The sequence below is a fragment of the Nannobrachium achirus genome (assembly GCF_963921795.1).
Source record: "Nannobrachium achirus genome assembly, chromosome: 16".
In the NCBI taxonomy this organism is placed as follows: Eukaryota; Metazoa; Chordata; class Actinopteri; order Myctophiformes; family Myctophidae; genus Nannobrachium; species Nannobrachium achirus.
Window position 1 is genome coordinate 27,443,994 of NC_137823.1, and position 17,292 is coordinate 27,461,285.

Sequence of the window (17,292 nt, forward strand, 5' to 3'; positions counted from 1 at the left end):
CTGGCCAGTGATGTATATCCGACCAGATGAACCAGACCCCTGCATGATAGTCAACAATGTGATGTCAGAACATGCCCATTTTTGGGCATTACCAAATATGGGCAATCCCAGATATGCAATTAATATTGATGACATCGGGACAGGGATCTCCATATATGGGCATAAAACGGAAAAAGATGTAATTAAGTGTGACTCGTGATGACATCAGTGATCTCCATATATGGGCATAAAAGGGACATCAAGCCAAAGCGTGACGTCAGAGCGGCAAATCATTCTGTTAAAGAGTGGTTCCCCTGACATCACAGTGACATCAGAGCATGATGTCAGAGCGACAAACCCATAGAACCACAGACGAATCCACAGACAAACCCAACCACAGTGTCAGGCGTGACAGACAGATACACACAGACAAGCTGTGACGGTTTTCATAGTAAACTTGCGACCTAGAGTCACAAAGATATACTCAAAATGCAGGAAGTCTTGCCATCAGCAAGTCCGACTGACAGCTTCCATTATCCAGGACCACTAGTGAGTTTCCCCACTTGTGCCCCCCGTTGACCTCGTATCAAACCAGGACCTGTTCTCATGTGACCTCTCCTACTCTGTCAGGCTTTTGGCTTTCCTGCAGTGTCAATAAGGTTACAGCAGGCCTCTGGGATGTGGTCTTTCTCCACAGATAGATGGGTGAGTTCCACACCCTGACGTTAAGAGCGACATAAAACATTTTTTCCCTCACACCTGAGACTCGAGACCTGTCCAAAGTGATAGGACGGGAGAGGAAATGAGTTGGCAATGAGTTAGAGGACAGGTTTTATATTTAGAGGCTGAACCCATCTGATCCTACACAGCTGCATGGCACGATAATCGCCATTACCGCTTACCGTGATTTAAAAATAAAAACGCTCACAATAATCATATCGCAGAGATTTGAATTTATTGTGAAATTGTCCTGCGTCATACAGTACACTAGGATGAGCTGCAAATTCAGTACCACTTAAACCCTCTATACTGTGTAAAGGACCTGTAAAGTACGCTCTTACTTCAATACACAAATCATTTCGCCACAAATAGCAGATCTACAACCAACCTCATAAGATCGGCTATCGTTCCCCCCAGAATACCAGAATAGGGGGCACATACCACATAGGCATGGATGCCAGGTCGTCCGATTCCCGATCCGGATGACCTTTGCCGAGTGTCACTCCCCATCTCTCCTCCCATTTCCAGTCAGTCTACTGTCCTATCAATAAAGGCATAAAAGCCCCCCAAAAAAACAAATCTTTAGAATACGAGAATAGGGATGCTGGGGGTTCAAGTGGTTGAACAAAAGTAGCATTGTGGGTTTTACTTTACTTATTTTGATTATCGCGATAATATTGTTAATCGCCATTATTTTTGCCTCAATAATCGTGATTCGTGACACGTATGTTTCACATCGTCCCATTCCTGCGGGACACACACAAACGTCCTGGCCAACGACGGCACTGGGCGAACACCGGTGGTTGACTGGCAGGCAAGGCAGACACATGTGGCACTCACTCTCAGCGCTGTTTCTTTTAGACGCAGTCTTCATTCAACCCCCACCTGCCCGCACCGGTCCCCACCAAGACGACTTCTTCTATCAACAAACATGTTGAGATGTCAACATGAACGCAGTCTGAGGTAGCATGTAATTACAGCGCTCCACAATTACCTGCCTCCACACCCATCTTTCTATAAACCAACAGGCGACACTAGCTCGCCTAGGGCTGTGTGTGTGCGTGTGTGCCTGCGTGCATGCGTGTGTGTGTCAGTGACTGAGTGGAGCTTAAGGAGATCAGACAAACTGTACAGAATACAGATCTATGAAATCATATTCCTGCTAATCCCCCCAGCACTGACTGACTCTATGAAAATCCCCCACTTACTGTGTGGCATCATGGCTTAAAATGCTCCATTTACTTGTTCTTGAGGACACGGGCAAACACAGACAAACATGCTCACAGGCCGGTCATACGAAAGCAAATGAGTATGACAACATACAACGAATGACCTCAGAAAAACTGCTGGATTTATGCACCTACTACTGGCCATATCATATGCAGGTGTTTATTGTACAAATTCTTGGTGCATATTTGGATTAGGAAGGGGTTATTTTCTTCCAATGTGTACAAACGAAAATGATGACGCAGCGATGAATCTGCCAAGCAAGCCCCAGTTGTGCTGTAAACCTTACGAGTTATGGTCCAGCTGCCTTCATAGACCTGCTGAAATGCGATTTGTATTACTTCACCTGTTTGAGACTATTCTCATAGCAGACTCCAGCGCTGTCTTGACACTGTGTGTATGTGTGTGCGTGCGTGCGTGCGTGTGTGTGTGCGTGCGTGTGTGCGTGCTATCTGTTGGTGTGCATGTTTATGTGTGGACTTAAGTGTGTGCTTGTTTCTGTGTGTGTTCTTGCTGTTAACCTACCATGCTCCACCTCATGTTTAACAGACCACATTACAACCATGAAAACTCTCCAATTACACTATGTAAACTCTGTTCGTGTCTATCAATGTATATGCATCACGTGTGCATGTATGTGTGTCAACGTGTGAGTGTGTCTCTGTGTGCTACTGTATGCGTGTGCCCCACATGTGTGATCTACAGTATGTGGCACTACACAACAGGTGGTTTGGATTTTCCACTGCCTAGAGGCTTCCTTTTACTTTTCACAGTACTTTGGGGAGAGAGGGAGACGTGGAGTACTAGTGAGGGATGGACAGAAAACAAGACAGGGGCGGGTGAGTGAGTCAGTGAGCGAGTCAGTCAACCACCCACCAAAGCACAGATCAGTACAGTTTCAGCAGGTTACAGGCTGAGGTCTGATGTCCCCACAAAGTAAATCGTGCATTATAAAATGATAGTTAAGATTTTAATTACCGCTCAATTTAACACTTATTTCTTTACTTTCTGGGGCAGTGTGAAAAGAAATGTCATACCTCAGTACCTCCAAATACAAATACCAAATACCACCTACATAGCTATGACTGAATATGGTTTCATACTTTCACAGACCAGAAGACAGAGTGTGCTGGCCATGTTCAAGTGTTTAGACAGATACAGTATCTAGTGTTGTGTTTATAGACGGTTGCGTCCCCTCTCAAATGAGCACTTGCCCGGTCGGGCAACCTGAAAGCAAACTTCACCTGCCCGAAAGTGTTATTTAGCTGCAGGTGGGCAAGCCTTATTGTCACTGTCAATGCCTGTGTCTGAAGGTCTTTTGACTGAAACGTTGCCTTAATAAAGTTGTTCTTGTTGTGCAAGTGTAGACGGTGTGCAGGTTTTATTTTATTTTATTTTATACAGAAGGCCGAATTTTAAGATCTCAATTCCTTACCAGCCAACCCTGAAAGGCTGTTATCAGCACCGCAAACGAGGGAAGAGAGAGTAACGCACAAGCAAGCAAGCAAAATTTGACCATTTTTTAAATACATGGGGGTTATATATCCATAGCAACTACATTCTTGGAAGATTCCTGAGAAATTGCATCCCTGACCCTGATTCATGCTCATTGGCAAAAATCCTTATCCTTCAGCCTTGAGCCACTTTATCAGATTCATAAGTTATGAATTGAATGTCATTCGTGTGCAATCTGTAGTGTGTGGTGTCGGGGCAGGGCACTTAAATGCTCTGCTATTATGGTGTAAACTTTCTGCAACCCAATATATTGTCAACTCGAGCCCCTGGCCCTAGACCGCTAATTAGGTTAAAACAAAACAAAGAAAGTAAATCTATTTATTTTTCCAAATATATTGTCATTTTTCACACAAACAAACACATCTCTGTGTATGAGGGCAGAAAGAGGAAAGAGGCACCTAGAGTTCCTACACAGATCCAGTATAGGGATTCCTGTGTGGAGTGTGTAATATCTCACAAGGACAGATGACACGCACGCACGCACGCACGCGCACACACACACACACACACACACACGCACACGCACACGCACACACACACACACACACACACACACACACACACACACTTCTGAGGAGACAGGGGGAGATGGATGACATGGCCAATGTGTGCTTGAGTTAAAGAGTATAAGGGTAGGAGCAAACAGAAGCATTTCCAGCCCTATTGGCTTTGAAAGAATTCATAGACAAACAAATTCAAATTAGACAATAAACTGATTTGTGCGTGCATGTCGATGTAGTAGTGTTTCTCTTCAACAACCTTCTGAATTCCTTATTTTTTCCTTTCAGTGGCTAGCCTCCAAATCAAACAAAAAGAGAGAAAGAGCAGTGGGGATTGAGAGAGCAATGCACAGTCTGAATTTCAAACTTGATGACTGACAACTGCTTTTCACACACAATTTGTGCTTTCTCATTGAAAGTTGAAACTGTTGCTAATACTGACTTTGCACCGTTAGCCAAGTCTCATCACATAAACAAAGGATTCTGAACTGAATGTAAGGGGGAGAGAGAGCGAGAGAGATTGAATAGTCTAGAGTAGACCAGTGGTTCCCAAACCTTTCAGCTCAAGACCCAAAAAGAGAAATTAGACGTTTGCCCGAGACCCAAACGAGAGAAAATAGCAGATCTACAAGCAACGTGTTACTTTGTGCCGTGTTGTGAGCTTGTAGATCTGCTATTTTCACTAGTTCTTAAACTTTGTATTTATTTATTTATTTATGGAGGTTTTTCATTTTCATTTATGAAATATATTTGAAAAATGTTGGAATTGTTTTTTAATTGATTAAAAGTTGTGCATTTTTTGTTTCAACTTTTTTTAATATTTTGAAATATATATATTGTTTTTCTTTAAGTGTAGGAAACAAGGAGATATTTACTTGCAAGTTGCGACCCATAATGACCAGCTGTTTGGGAACCATTGGAGTAGACCATATGAGAGAAGGAGGGAGTCAGAGAGAGAATAAGCGAGCGAGGAACAGAGGGAAACACTCTAATAAAACAACACAGCTGAAGCAAGGAGGGAGAGAGCGAGGACAAGCAATCTTTTATTTTTAGTGTCTCAACCCCTTGCCTGTCCCACTGCGGACACATGCAGACGGGTGGACGGACAGACAGACGGAGGGAGAAACAGGCTGAGACACAATAACAAGTCTGAGACGTGAGAAACACATGGAATAGTTGAACTCAGGCCTGTTAACAATGCTGGAAATTGGAAAGGCACTGATTGGACTGGAGTCTCCTATGGTCCGTCGAACCAAGACCATAAAACGAAAAAAGAAAAACCTATATTCCAGGGGTCTTCAACAGACCTTAGGGGGTCCTTAAGAGTTACTACAGGGGGGCCACCAAATCATTAACCATTAGCATCCCTATTCTAGTGAGGGTCCCCGCTTCATCTCACACACAGCTAAGGACGGGGTCAAAACTTTGAAGAACCACCCTACTGTATTCTGTACTTTTAGAGCAATTTAGCTGCATATATGTTTTGCATACAGAAGAAGTACTAGGAACATAGAAACCCCGAGATATAAAAAGGATACCTGAACGAATTTGATCACAAGATGGAGGTAACTAAGAATGATTTACATGTCTGGGGAGTGGACAGCAAAGCAAACATTGACATCAAGACCATAGGCCTAGTCAGTGGACAGTCTGTCTTGTCACAAGGGTAGGCCCCACACCGATACGCTCACTTAACACACAAGCGTAAAAGTACATGCCAACACTCTCATGGACACAGTTACACAGACAAAGACTGAACTGCTGACACAGAGGATGTTTCTCAGGATGTCCTGTGCATGGAGATGCTTGTTGGCAGAGAAGCCAAGCCAGGCACAAATGAGCCATCTTAAAGCGGCCCTATGTAACTATTTTATAGAAGAGAATAGAATGAATCAAGAGTGACATGTATTTCTTTTTACAATAATCAGCATGAATGGATAACAATTGGTAATATGTAACTTTTTTTTAATGAACAAAAGGACATCTTGTCCAATCTGCAGACAATTATACAATTGGGGTGGTTATATTTTTGTCTCCCTGCTCTTCTATTGAGACATTTATAACGTGTCAAAGATCATGTCAAGCTCTATTAGCTCAATGGTAAAAATGTCAATGGCAATATTATGTTGAATTTAATGTAAGTGTAAAGAAGATTCATATTTTTGGATGTTTTGATAAACTGTCCTACAGTCAGTGAAACACTGCCATTGTCTTTGTTCTATAGGGGAATCACATGACCAAATCTCCATTTCGGTGTGTGTGTGTGTGTGTGTGTGTGTGTGTGTGACTGTGTGTGTGTGTGTGTGTGTGTGTGTGTGTGTGCGCGCGTGCGTGCGTACTTACTATGTACGGCATATAAGTGTATATGTAGATGATGCACGCAGAGGGCATTATGCTATGGTTGGATTGGGGGGGGGGTCCATAATGTATACCAGCCTAAGTCAACATGCTAACAATGGATGCTTTGATTGTTGTGTAGGAATTGAGGACACCAGATTGTGCTGTCGTTGTCTCACATAGCAAATAAACAACATACACACAGGGGCCGTACAGACAGACAGACAGACAGACAGACAGACAGACAGACAGACAGACAGACAGGAAAAAAACATTTTTTATCATCCGGCCTCAGAGGCAGATGGGAATTCTGAAATTCACCAGCAACTGTACTATTATGGAAGTCAAACATGATGTTTTTTAAACAGATGTCTCCAGACAATGGTTGGTGATCTGCAAAAGTATCCGGTAGCATAGTGATAGTTAAGCTACCATCGTGGACTGTCCTCCACTTGTCTAGCACAGCTAAACAATCCACCCATGTTAAAACAAGGTGGGGATGCAGTTAGTTAGCTGCAATAGTATATACTCTGGCCAAGCCAGGTTAGTCCTCCACCAGTTGAAACTGTAGGCCAGGCCTACAATACAAATCAAAAGTGAGAGTGTAAAAAATGAATCACAGAGGATTTTTCTGTGTATAATGTATTATTAGGACAAGTACTGATATTGTGACGGTAATGTAATATCTTGACAATTTGTTTCTCCAAACGTTAAAGAAAAATGGCAGATCTACAAGCTCTCACTGTGTCATAATGCGACAGATTGTGAGCTTCTAGATTGGATATTTTGCTAGATTTTTTCTTACATTTTTAAAATATATAAAATAGGGCTAAGTGATTAAAACTAGGAAGATACAGGATATAACATCATATTGTGATATCCTAAATCCCAGACAATATCTACTGTCATATCACAATATCTATATAATATCGATATATTTCCCAGTCCTAATTATCATCAGGGTCAACTTTTCAGAAGTGTCCTTAATACTTCCCAAGTTCCCAGACACTATACTATAGTGGCTGGGAACTTACCACCATCAATCTTATCTCCAGTAACAATGTTGATAGTTGATACATACAGTATGACCCAATGACAAGACCACAACAAAACTTTCACTGCTTTGCTTGTAGATATTGCATCAACCGTCCTAGAGCAACTTAAAATAACTACTACAGAGCCATAGCTTGCAAGCATGTGCTACTTTATCAACTTCTAATCAAATGACTGATATACTGTAAAATGAAAGATTCCTTTGAAAAGACATAACAGGCCCGGACCGCCCTAGGCTGCAATGCCAGCCTCACAGCGTGTTGCGGGTTCGAATCCCGTTCCCGACGACCTCTGCTGCATGTCACTGACTCCCCATCTCTCTCCCCATTTCCTGTCAGTCTACTGTCCTATCCATAAAGGCATAAAAGCCCCAAAATAGGTATTTATAAAACAAACGAATAGCTAAAGGCATAATATAATAACACAATATTGGATCGCCTGGCAGTTCTTCGCCTTCTTGTCTTCCCACGGACACAAATGTCCAACTAATCATTTCCATCCCAAATTCTACCATTGCCTGTGTAAATACTATAGTCACTTATACTAAACGTTGGCTGCAGTGTGTGGTGTCCTACTCGCAGTGAAAGGCAGCAGGCTGGCTAGCTACGTAGCTACAGTATATATTCTCCTCTCTATAGAATGGTATTTCCTATTTGACTGGATGCCCAGTGGGACAGGAGGCCAACTGTATTTGTGCAGCAACTAATGCAAGTCACAAGAATCCCTAGTGAGTGCCGATTAGAGTGTGTGCGTGTGTGTGTGTGTGTGTGTGTGTGTGTGTGTGTGTGTGTGTGTGTGTGTGTGTGCGTGTGTGTGTGTCTGGAAAAATCCCTGTTTATTTTTCCTGAGCCTGATGTGACAGTGAACAGCATGTTGAGTGCTGCAAAGTGCCCATGTAGGATGACAATGGACTTTATGGTCCCATAGGACCAACTCCCACCTGCTGCAACGTGTCATTATGTGTGTGTGTGTGTGTGTGTGTGTGTGTGTGTGTGTGTGTGTGTGCGTGCGTGCGTGCGTGCGTGTGTGTGTGTGTGTGTGTGTTTTTGTGCACATCAATCAAGGCACACTCTACTCTAGGGTGTGGTCACATTGGTTTATTTAATAGAGTGCTACAGTGTTTGCTCTCAATTAAAGGCTAATGTTATCAGTGGGAGGGAACGCATTACACACACACACACACACACACACACACACACACACACACACACACACACACACACACACACACATCACTCTTGTGAAAGCACAACAAGTGGCTAGAGCAAAGAGCACACACACACACACACACACACACACACACACACACACACACACACACACACACACACACACACACACACACACACACACACACACACACACACACACACACAGTATACAGCTACCATGTTGTGTGTGTTTGCCTGTACTCACAAAAAAGGTTTCTCTGTCTCTCATCTGTGCTTTCCCATTCATTCTCTTCCATTCTTTCAAAACTTTCACTTTCCTCTCTTTAACGTCAACAGCACCTAACTTGTTTATCCGTTATACTTTTTCATCACTGCATTTCACCATTGTTAATACAATATTAAACTAAGACAAACAGTGAAAATACATCTAATTTATAATTCACATTATAAAGTACCATAATGTGGCACGTTTGTTCCGTCATCATCACTGACAGGTGGATAAGTTCAGTTGAGTTGCATTGTTCTCACACACACACACACAGTCACTCACTCACTCACTCACACACTAGCATGGCTCTGTGGCTGCGCTGGTAGTCAAAACACCCAAAGGTCCTCAAACAGACCCCAGGGCCCAGAGCCATGGAAAAACACACCACAGCTAATGTAGGTGAGCCGTTATATCCTCAAAACAAACATACAGAAACACATACAGTGACAGACACACACGTGGCCACTTGCAGCCATACATGCAAAAAAAAAGAAAGAAAAAAAGAAGAAAACACATGTACACGAACACATCCACGCTGAACAAACACACACAGGGACAGGGTCACACGCAACGAGAAACACAATGAAAGCCGGATACGATATGTTCTTTAGATGACGAATAAACTGCACCTGGCAAAATGTCAACATCAAATACACCTGAGAGTGTGTGTGAGAGAGAGAGAAGGGAGGGGTTCTTGTCTTTGTTGGGGTCAGGTATGAAGGCCAACATCAAAGCGAGACAGGTGGACAGAAAAAAAGAGAGAGAGGTTCAGGAGATGTGAAAGAACTAGAAGAGATAGAGGTAGAGCCTTGGTCCAGCACAGGGGAATCGGTGGAGGGATAGCAGAAGTGAAAACAAAAAGGAAGAGTGACTGATGATGGAATATGCTGAAACATCAGGGTGCAATCTGTGTTTATTTATACACAACCTCTCTGTTTCACACACATATACCACACATACCAGTGGTGGAACAATCACGTTTAGACAGAGAGTCAAATGCCAGAGAGAGAAAGGGCTTTGCTCCCAGTGAAATCTTTACAGTTCCATAATCCTCATCCAACAATGACCAATCCAACAACCTTGCTGTATGTTTGACTGAAAGCAGGTAACATGTAAACACAGTCAGTAGTACAAACCATGAAAGCCAAGACAGATTTAAACATAAGTGCTGCCTAATTGATGACCACGGTAGTGACTTAGTTACACAGTATGATGGCATGGAGAGGAGGAATGGCCTCATGTCTCGCTCTGCTTCTCTTTCATGCCATCCCTCTCTCCACTCCACTGTGCCCTCGCCAGGGTAAGCCCTGGGAGGTCTGACTTCATGGTGGCGTGGGAGAGGGCCGCTGTATTCACACTCTTATGCAAGCGCATGTGTGTGTGTGTGTGTGTGTGTGTGTGCGCGTGTGTGCGTGCACACACATACGTTCAGCGCTGTGCCTCCAAATCTTGGATGGACCCCCTCTCTCTGTCTCTCAAAGGTTCCCCGACCTGGGGTCCGGACCCCCCTTGGAGGGGCGCCAAAGATCACAGGGAGAGGGCATGAGGCCATGTCTGTTTGGAGGTAGTCCAAAGTTTTACAAAATCATAACTGTTCATTGTGGACCTGTATGGGCTCGATGTGATATCAGTCCAACCTATCATAAACGTTTTGAATAAGTCTTAACAGTAGTGATCTACAGGCTGACAATGCGTCATGATGCAACAGGTTCTGAGCTTGTCGACCCGGCCATTGTCCCATTTTCTAATGACATACTGTAGGTCTTGGTTAACATGTCTGTGCGTCCGTGTGCCAAGTGTGGAGGGGTTCAGCTTTTGTCAGATGTAAGATGGGGGGGCTCCAAGGGAAAAAGGTTGGGAACCACTGCCCAAGGCCACTGTATCTCATGAGAGCCGCGGGTCTCAGGCTGTACAGCCTGGCCAGGCTCCACCAGTTGGACCGGCCCTGTGGGAACATGGCTTATGGACCCTGGCTGTGGGATGACTGCGCTCTATTGTGTAACAGAGATGACCATGGCAGGGCAAATGTTGGCCCGGAGGGGCTTAGAATAAATAGAGTAATAAATGTAGTGTGCGCGTGCGTGCGCGCACGTGTGTGTGTGTGTGTGTGTGTGTGTGTGTGTGTGTGTGTGTGTGTGTGTGTGTGTGTGTGTGTGTGTGTGTGTGTGTGTGTGTGTGTGTGTGAGAGTGTGAACACGCACGTGTGTGAGATGCAGGACAAGAGAGTGGTGAAGGTTGTAAACAATAATTAGTTTAACTAGGCCTGACTGAGTGAGTGTTTTCATTCGTTGTTGAAGCTCAATTAGGCAGTTAGTCTAATGATCACTATGATTATTATCTTGCAGCCCTGTGTAAACACACACCAGTGGATAGTATCAGGGACATACTGGGATTGAAATTCAGCCTGGGACGTTAAGATGGAGATTGGAGAGGCCCTTCTATGCGTATGGCCAAAGGCCACGAGTAGAATTTTTGGCAGCAATTCAACGGTTCATCTCATACACACACTAGATGGTGTAGTTGGGAGGCACTGGCACTCGAACGGGGTAACACACATTTCAAATTGATAGCACGCTGGAGATGAAAGATGGACATGCAAAGACCCAGCTCTATAAATAGAGGATAGAGGGAGGAATGCACATGCTGTCTGCGTGTGTGTGTGTGTGTGTGTGTGTGTGTGTGTGTGTGTGTGTGTGCGTGTGTGTGTGTGTGTTTCAGATGGGCATCGGTGAGGCAGCTGGCCCAGATTGTCTTTTCCCTCTGTGTGTATGTACAGACAGTACTGTATGTAATGTGTACATGCAATTGCACACATGTATTGCTCTCATCATTATATCATCACCATCATTATAACTGGCATAGTTCTGATGTCTGACAGGGAGGCCCTAAGTCTTTCTAAACTCCAATTAACCTTCACTCCAGTTCGACCCACTTTCCATATTAAAATGACTTACTCCCTATTCAAACCAGCGCTATATTTGGAAGAGAGCAGAGGAGTCGCTTGGTAACGTATAGTTAAAGGCACAGTTCACGATTAAAATGCAATGGGTAACATGTGTTAAGTGTTACAGGGGTGACTGAAATAGGCCTCAATTCCATTTACTAGGCGAAATTTGAGGAATAATATTGACAATTTGTCATTTCCACTGAGTTTCACTCTCATGTACCAACTTGCCTTCATATTGCTGCTACTAGGTCACACACATGACACCCCAGGGCATCTGATTCTATTAGTAAAGACATAGGCTTAAAACAGTACTGTCTGTACGCTATGCTGTTCTTTGTCTTATGTAATTAAGGAACTTGAAGAAACACAACAACATAGAGAGGCATGCGGTCCATGAATATTTGTGTTAACAATATGTTGAGTCAAGGCCTAGATCCATCTACAATACAAACCAGGCTATGGTAGACTATAGTTTGGCTCTAATCAGGTCAGGTGTACTATGCCCCCTGACTTTAAAACTGGAGCAATTAACTAACAATAGCTTCTGTCAATCTGAGGGATAAAGCAAATATATAAATACACAGTTACACAGTCAGGCATGTGTGGGAAAAATGCAATTGTCTATAATGTGCAGAATAGACTACTTAAAACCATTGACAGGTGACACACATGGACACATGCATAATAACACTGATTCACTCGAGCACACACAAATGCACAGTTGCACACTACCTCGTCCTTCATTGTCAGTCCTTGGCAGGAGCTTGGGGCCCCTCTATGCCGCCATTCTCTTGGCCCTCACAAGTAATTTGATCCATCTCTAAGCTGGGGTTACAACATGGATCCTGACCTACACCCACTGTAATAGCCTAGAACAGGCCCTGTGATGCTAACCATTAAAGCAAGCTAACCATCCGTTCACATAACTATCTATTTACATAGCTTTGGGGTAGCTAGTTACTACTCTCCCACAGCCATCTTCACATAAACGCCCATTAAAGACTTAGGATTTCTATCCCATAGTAGACATACTGGTTGTGGCGGTGAGGTGCTTTGTTGACGTGTGAACCTCTGAGCAAAAGGACTCGATCGAAGAGGTGAAACACCTGATATTTAAATGGCGTCTGTGCCTGCCTGGGAATGATACAGGTTGCACATTAACTACCACTCAAATACACAGTTTGACAGCTGTTTTTCATCACGCCATGTTCAAAATACATGCCTCCCTTTAATGTATAATAGGCATGCAAAGCCTGAGTAATGCTCTGACACTTTGGTATACAGACTCGGAGCCAAGTGAATGTATTCATACATTAGTAGTCAACTACATTTTTGTGCAGTTATGAATCCCAAGGCATTGCTTCTGAACGCCCTTGGGGCTGTGTGGGAGCTAGATTGTAGCCTACTACGTAATACACACCACATTCCAGCCCTCTTCTCTCACACCTTGTCTCAAGCTGCTTGCCCCCCCGACTGACTAATTGTCTGGTTAACCACTTATACCATAAACTTAGCTGACCGTGACTGTACCCAAGGCCTCTACACTACTCTACTAGCCCCCATTTTCATAGAAAATAGCTGATCTACAAGCTCACAGTGCATTGCAGCAGGATCTGCTATTTTTGCTGAATATTAGCCCCAGAATAGGGAGGGACGCTATGGGGTCAGGTGGTCAACTTACACATGGCTACTGTACCTACAGTAGCTGCTGCATTGGACAACGACCTAAACAGAAAGCCCAGGCCTAGCCCAGAATGTAGTGATGTAGAGCACCGTTTCCCAAAAAGTGGGTCGGGACCAATTTGTATGGGTCACAAGTCACGACTCAAGTAAAAAGCTAATTTTCTTTGCCTAAAACAATATTTTAAAAGATTTTTTTTTTTAAATATACAAAAGATATATACATTTTAAAAACAAAGATATCTAAGAAATTCTATACATAAAAAGATTAATAATTAGTGAAAATAGCCAATCTGCAAGCTCGCAACGCAGCACGATGCGACGCGTTGTGTGCTTGTTGATCTGCTGTTTTTAATAGTTTGGTCCAGGGCACAAACGTCTAATCTCTCTTTTGGGTCTCAACCTGAAAGGTTTGGGAACCACTGCACTGATGTAGAGAACATTAAGGAGTTGTGGACACACTGGAGTCAGTCAAGAGTGAAAGTAGGGTCATTTCAGTTACACTGGGTCATGTCATAACACATGATGGTTAAGAGGTGTCTGCAAGACGTCATAGAATGGTTCTCCCTAATAAGACTTGATGGAATACCAGTATTACTGTGTGTTGTGTTTTCCATCAACTTCACTCATCATATGCCACATTTCCTCAGGTCTGGGAAATGTCTACTCAGCTTATCACTTGCCACAACTCTCTGTGTGTGTGTGTGTGTGTGTGTGTGTGTGTGTGTGTGTGTGTGTGTGTGTGTGTGTGTGTGTGTGTGTGTGTGTGTGACTGTGAGTCATGTTGAAAAATAAGGGAGTGAACTCAGCTCAGGATAGTCTTCTGAGCAGTTGATAGTCTCCGGAGCGGTCATTTAGACCATCAGTTTCCTCTTTTAATACATATTGCACAAGAAAATAGGATAGGCAAAAGACCCTTTTCAGCACATCAACAGAGAGACATGACGAAAACAGACATAGCCTCAAAGCAGTGTGGGAAGTAGTAACTTAACGTAACTGATGTTATGTTACTTTGTTAGCCTGTAATCAGACCAAGTAATGATGTTAAGTTACTCTGTTAGTCCATATCAGACAGATAACATACTTAAGTATGTTTCCTGTAGCTGTGTAAAGTGATCAGAGCACACAAAATGACAGTGCCTCCTATCTGTCACTTGTTTGGCTTGCACACACACACACACGCACACACACACACACACACACACACACACACACACACACACACACACACACACACACACACACACACACACACACACGCACGCACGCACGCACCGCGCGCACACACACACACACACACACACACGCGCGCGCGCGCACACACACACACACACACACACACACACACACACACACACACACACACACACCCTCCAAGGCATAATCTACTGTGACTCAAAGTCTGAGTTAATAAATAACTCTGACTGTAGGGTGACGTTAAACCAAACAGTCAAACAAAACTGGAGTCAGCAGCAGCAACTGTCTGTAGCCAAAGAAATTGATTTCTTGATCATCTTTGGGAGTGGACCAGCTTTGAGTTACACTGGAGAAGGTGGTGTGTGTCTCTCCCAAAGGTTGTGTGAAGCCCTCGCCTCCCATGGCTTGCAGATGGCAGGCCAATGTGTTGTGGGAAATCGATCATTTTTGACAGGAGTCAACGTCCGTATTAACGACCCCAAGTCCAAGAAAGACAAACACTACCATGTGTTTAGAGACACTCGTCACGCGGCACGCCCCCCCCCCCCCTTCACTCCTTTCATCAGACAAAATGTGACCTTTTTTAGGCTAAGATGGGATCTACGTTTATGCTAAAAAAGTATTATTTAAAGCCAATACATTATATGATATTCAAGGTGTTGTACTTGTACCAACTGTCAATTCCTAACTACAACTATGTGAACTAATTCAACAATAACATATGTCACTCAGCCCACAACATACCCTGATTGATTTATGACATGCGACTATGATTTATGATTACTATACTATAGTCATAAATCAGTCATAAAGAAAACGCTTTGTTGTCATTGTTGTGCAAAAACTTACGGATTTTAACTTTCTTGGGCTCCAACTTGCGGATTTCATTGTGCAGAGTTTCCAGTCGTCTTTGGATCCTGCAGGATCTCTGGTACACCATCCCTGCCTCCATCTCGATGCCCAGGAAGATGTCGCTCGCCCGCAGAGAAAGATCGGACAGTTGATGGATGATGTTGGTCATGGTGTGGCAGCTGACCTCGTCCAGAGACGAGAATATGACGGGTTTCTTGAACTTGCGTCCGTCCACCACGATGTAGCCCCCGTCTTCCCCCGGCGTCCTGCCATCCCTGCCGGATAACCGACTCACACGCCGCGGCTCAATGGTCCGTTGGTGAAAGGGCATTTTTTAAAAGAAGAACACTTCAGCTAAGTAAAGACTAAAAACACTTAAACGTACGCTCACAGCCCGGCGGGGTTTAAAACACGGGGTACTCCTCTGTTGCTGGTGTTGTTCGCCGAGGCTACACAATGTTTGCATCCCGCCATATTTTCTTTCAAAGGATGAGAGTTTTGTTGTAGTCGAGACGTTGCTCCAAAGTCTATTCAAATCCATCCAGAGAGAAAAACACAACCACCACACAACTCCACGAGACGTTAGGGAAAAGTACATGGAAAACCCGGAAGATAGTACAAACCACCTGTAGCAAACTGGAACTGGAGCCAGAATGCACTTGTGTGATGTGGAGGAGATGAGAGCAGAGCGTTTACCTGCTGCTGTAAAGCGGCTTGATGGAAAACCAGGACTGGAGTTTTCTCATTCCCAGAGCCTTTCAGTCGCCGCTCAGTTGTAGTAGTAAATCTCGTAAATACGGTATTAAAAACCAGAAGTCAGCCACAGAGAACATTACAAAAGGAACAGTTCCTTTTGAAACAACCCCCTATCAAAACATTCCTTGTTTGAACACTTTGACTTTGATTTATCATCTGTGTAAGTGCGCAGTGCACACATGTACGCAAACATGTTTGTCCAGGGACGACTCTGTCTCGCATTCCTGCCAATGGTATTTGGATTCCAAATAGCAAACGTGTAGACAGCAGGTTTCCTAGCTCGGTTACAGAATACAGGCCAATAGTTCAGCGACAGACTCTTTTGTCCAGTTGGCAAAATATGTCGCTGGTCTCTGGCTAGTCTTTAGTTTAATCATCATCACTGTATCTCGTACTCCCCCTGGTGGCGCAGAGTGAGCACAAGTTATAGTTGTAGACTGCTGTTTCTGATTACAATTAGCTTTTATTCCAAAAATACATCGAAATCTTCAAATTCCTCTGTAATTATGAACGGCTGAAGAGCTACTCAACGGAGCAGAGGAACTGCTGCTGACAGCAGTTGTCCTTGAGACCAGTGACATCTGTACTGTAAGCTGTAGTAACATCCAGCACTGTGGAAAACATGACTGACATTACAGATTGTCATTGAAATGTGAGTAACATCCGTTATTTAACCCTCATTCTGCACAAGATGTGTTAAACAGGAAAAACGGCATAAGAATGAATTACACGTCTAATGCCAGAGGGGAGGAAATACTGTATCCGCTGAAGGCCACACTGTTCCACAGGAATCTGGGTTGCAGCTTTTTAGAGGTCAACATCCAGTGAGTTATTCAGTTTACATTTCAGTCTTTTTCTTTCCCTTCTCAACAAAGCACACCCCGGGGTATTTGACCTCCCCATCAATGGAGGAGAATGCTCAAGCCAAGAGGTCAAGGGAGAAGGTTTTGTGGGAAGGTTTGATAGCTCAAAGTTCAAAAACTATGTGGGCTACTTCAGCATAAACCTAAAAAACTCAACATCAAGTGCAGCAGATGAACGCAAAGACACAAACTACAGGTGGTAGAGATGAACATACGTTTAATCAAG

The 17,292-nt window shown here is 43.7% G+C and overlaps 1 protein-coding gene across 2 annotated transcripts in view; it reads right to left on the bottom strand.

Annotated features, from left to right (window-relative positions):
* The window catches only part of nhsl1b (NHS-like 1b), a 160,928-nt gene extending 144,939 nt beyond the window's left edge, over window positions 1–15,989 (bottom strand). For both annotated transcript variants that reach the window (XM_080745172.1, XM_080745171.1), the window contains exon 1: window positions 15,445–15,989. In XM_080745172.1, the coding sequence (XP_080601298.1) occupies window positions 15,445–15,778 (334 nt within the window). In that variant the 5' untranslated portion in view covers window positions 15,779–15,989. The remainder of the gene's footprint in view (window positions 1–15,444) is intronic.
* Window positions 15,990–17,292: the final 1,303 nt, after the last annotated feature.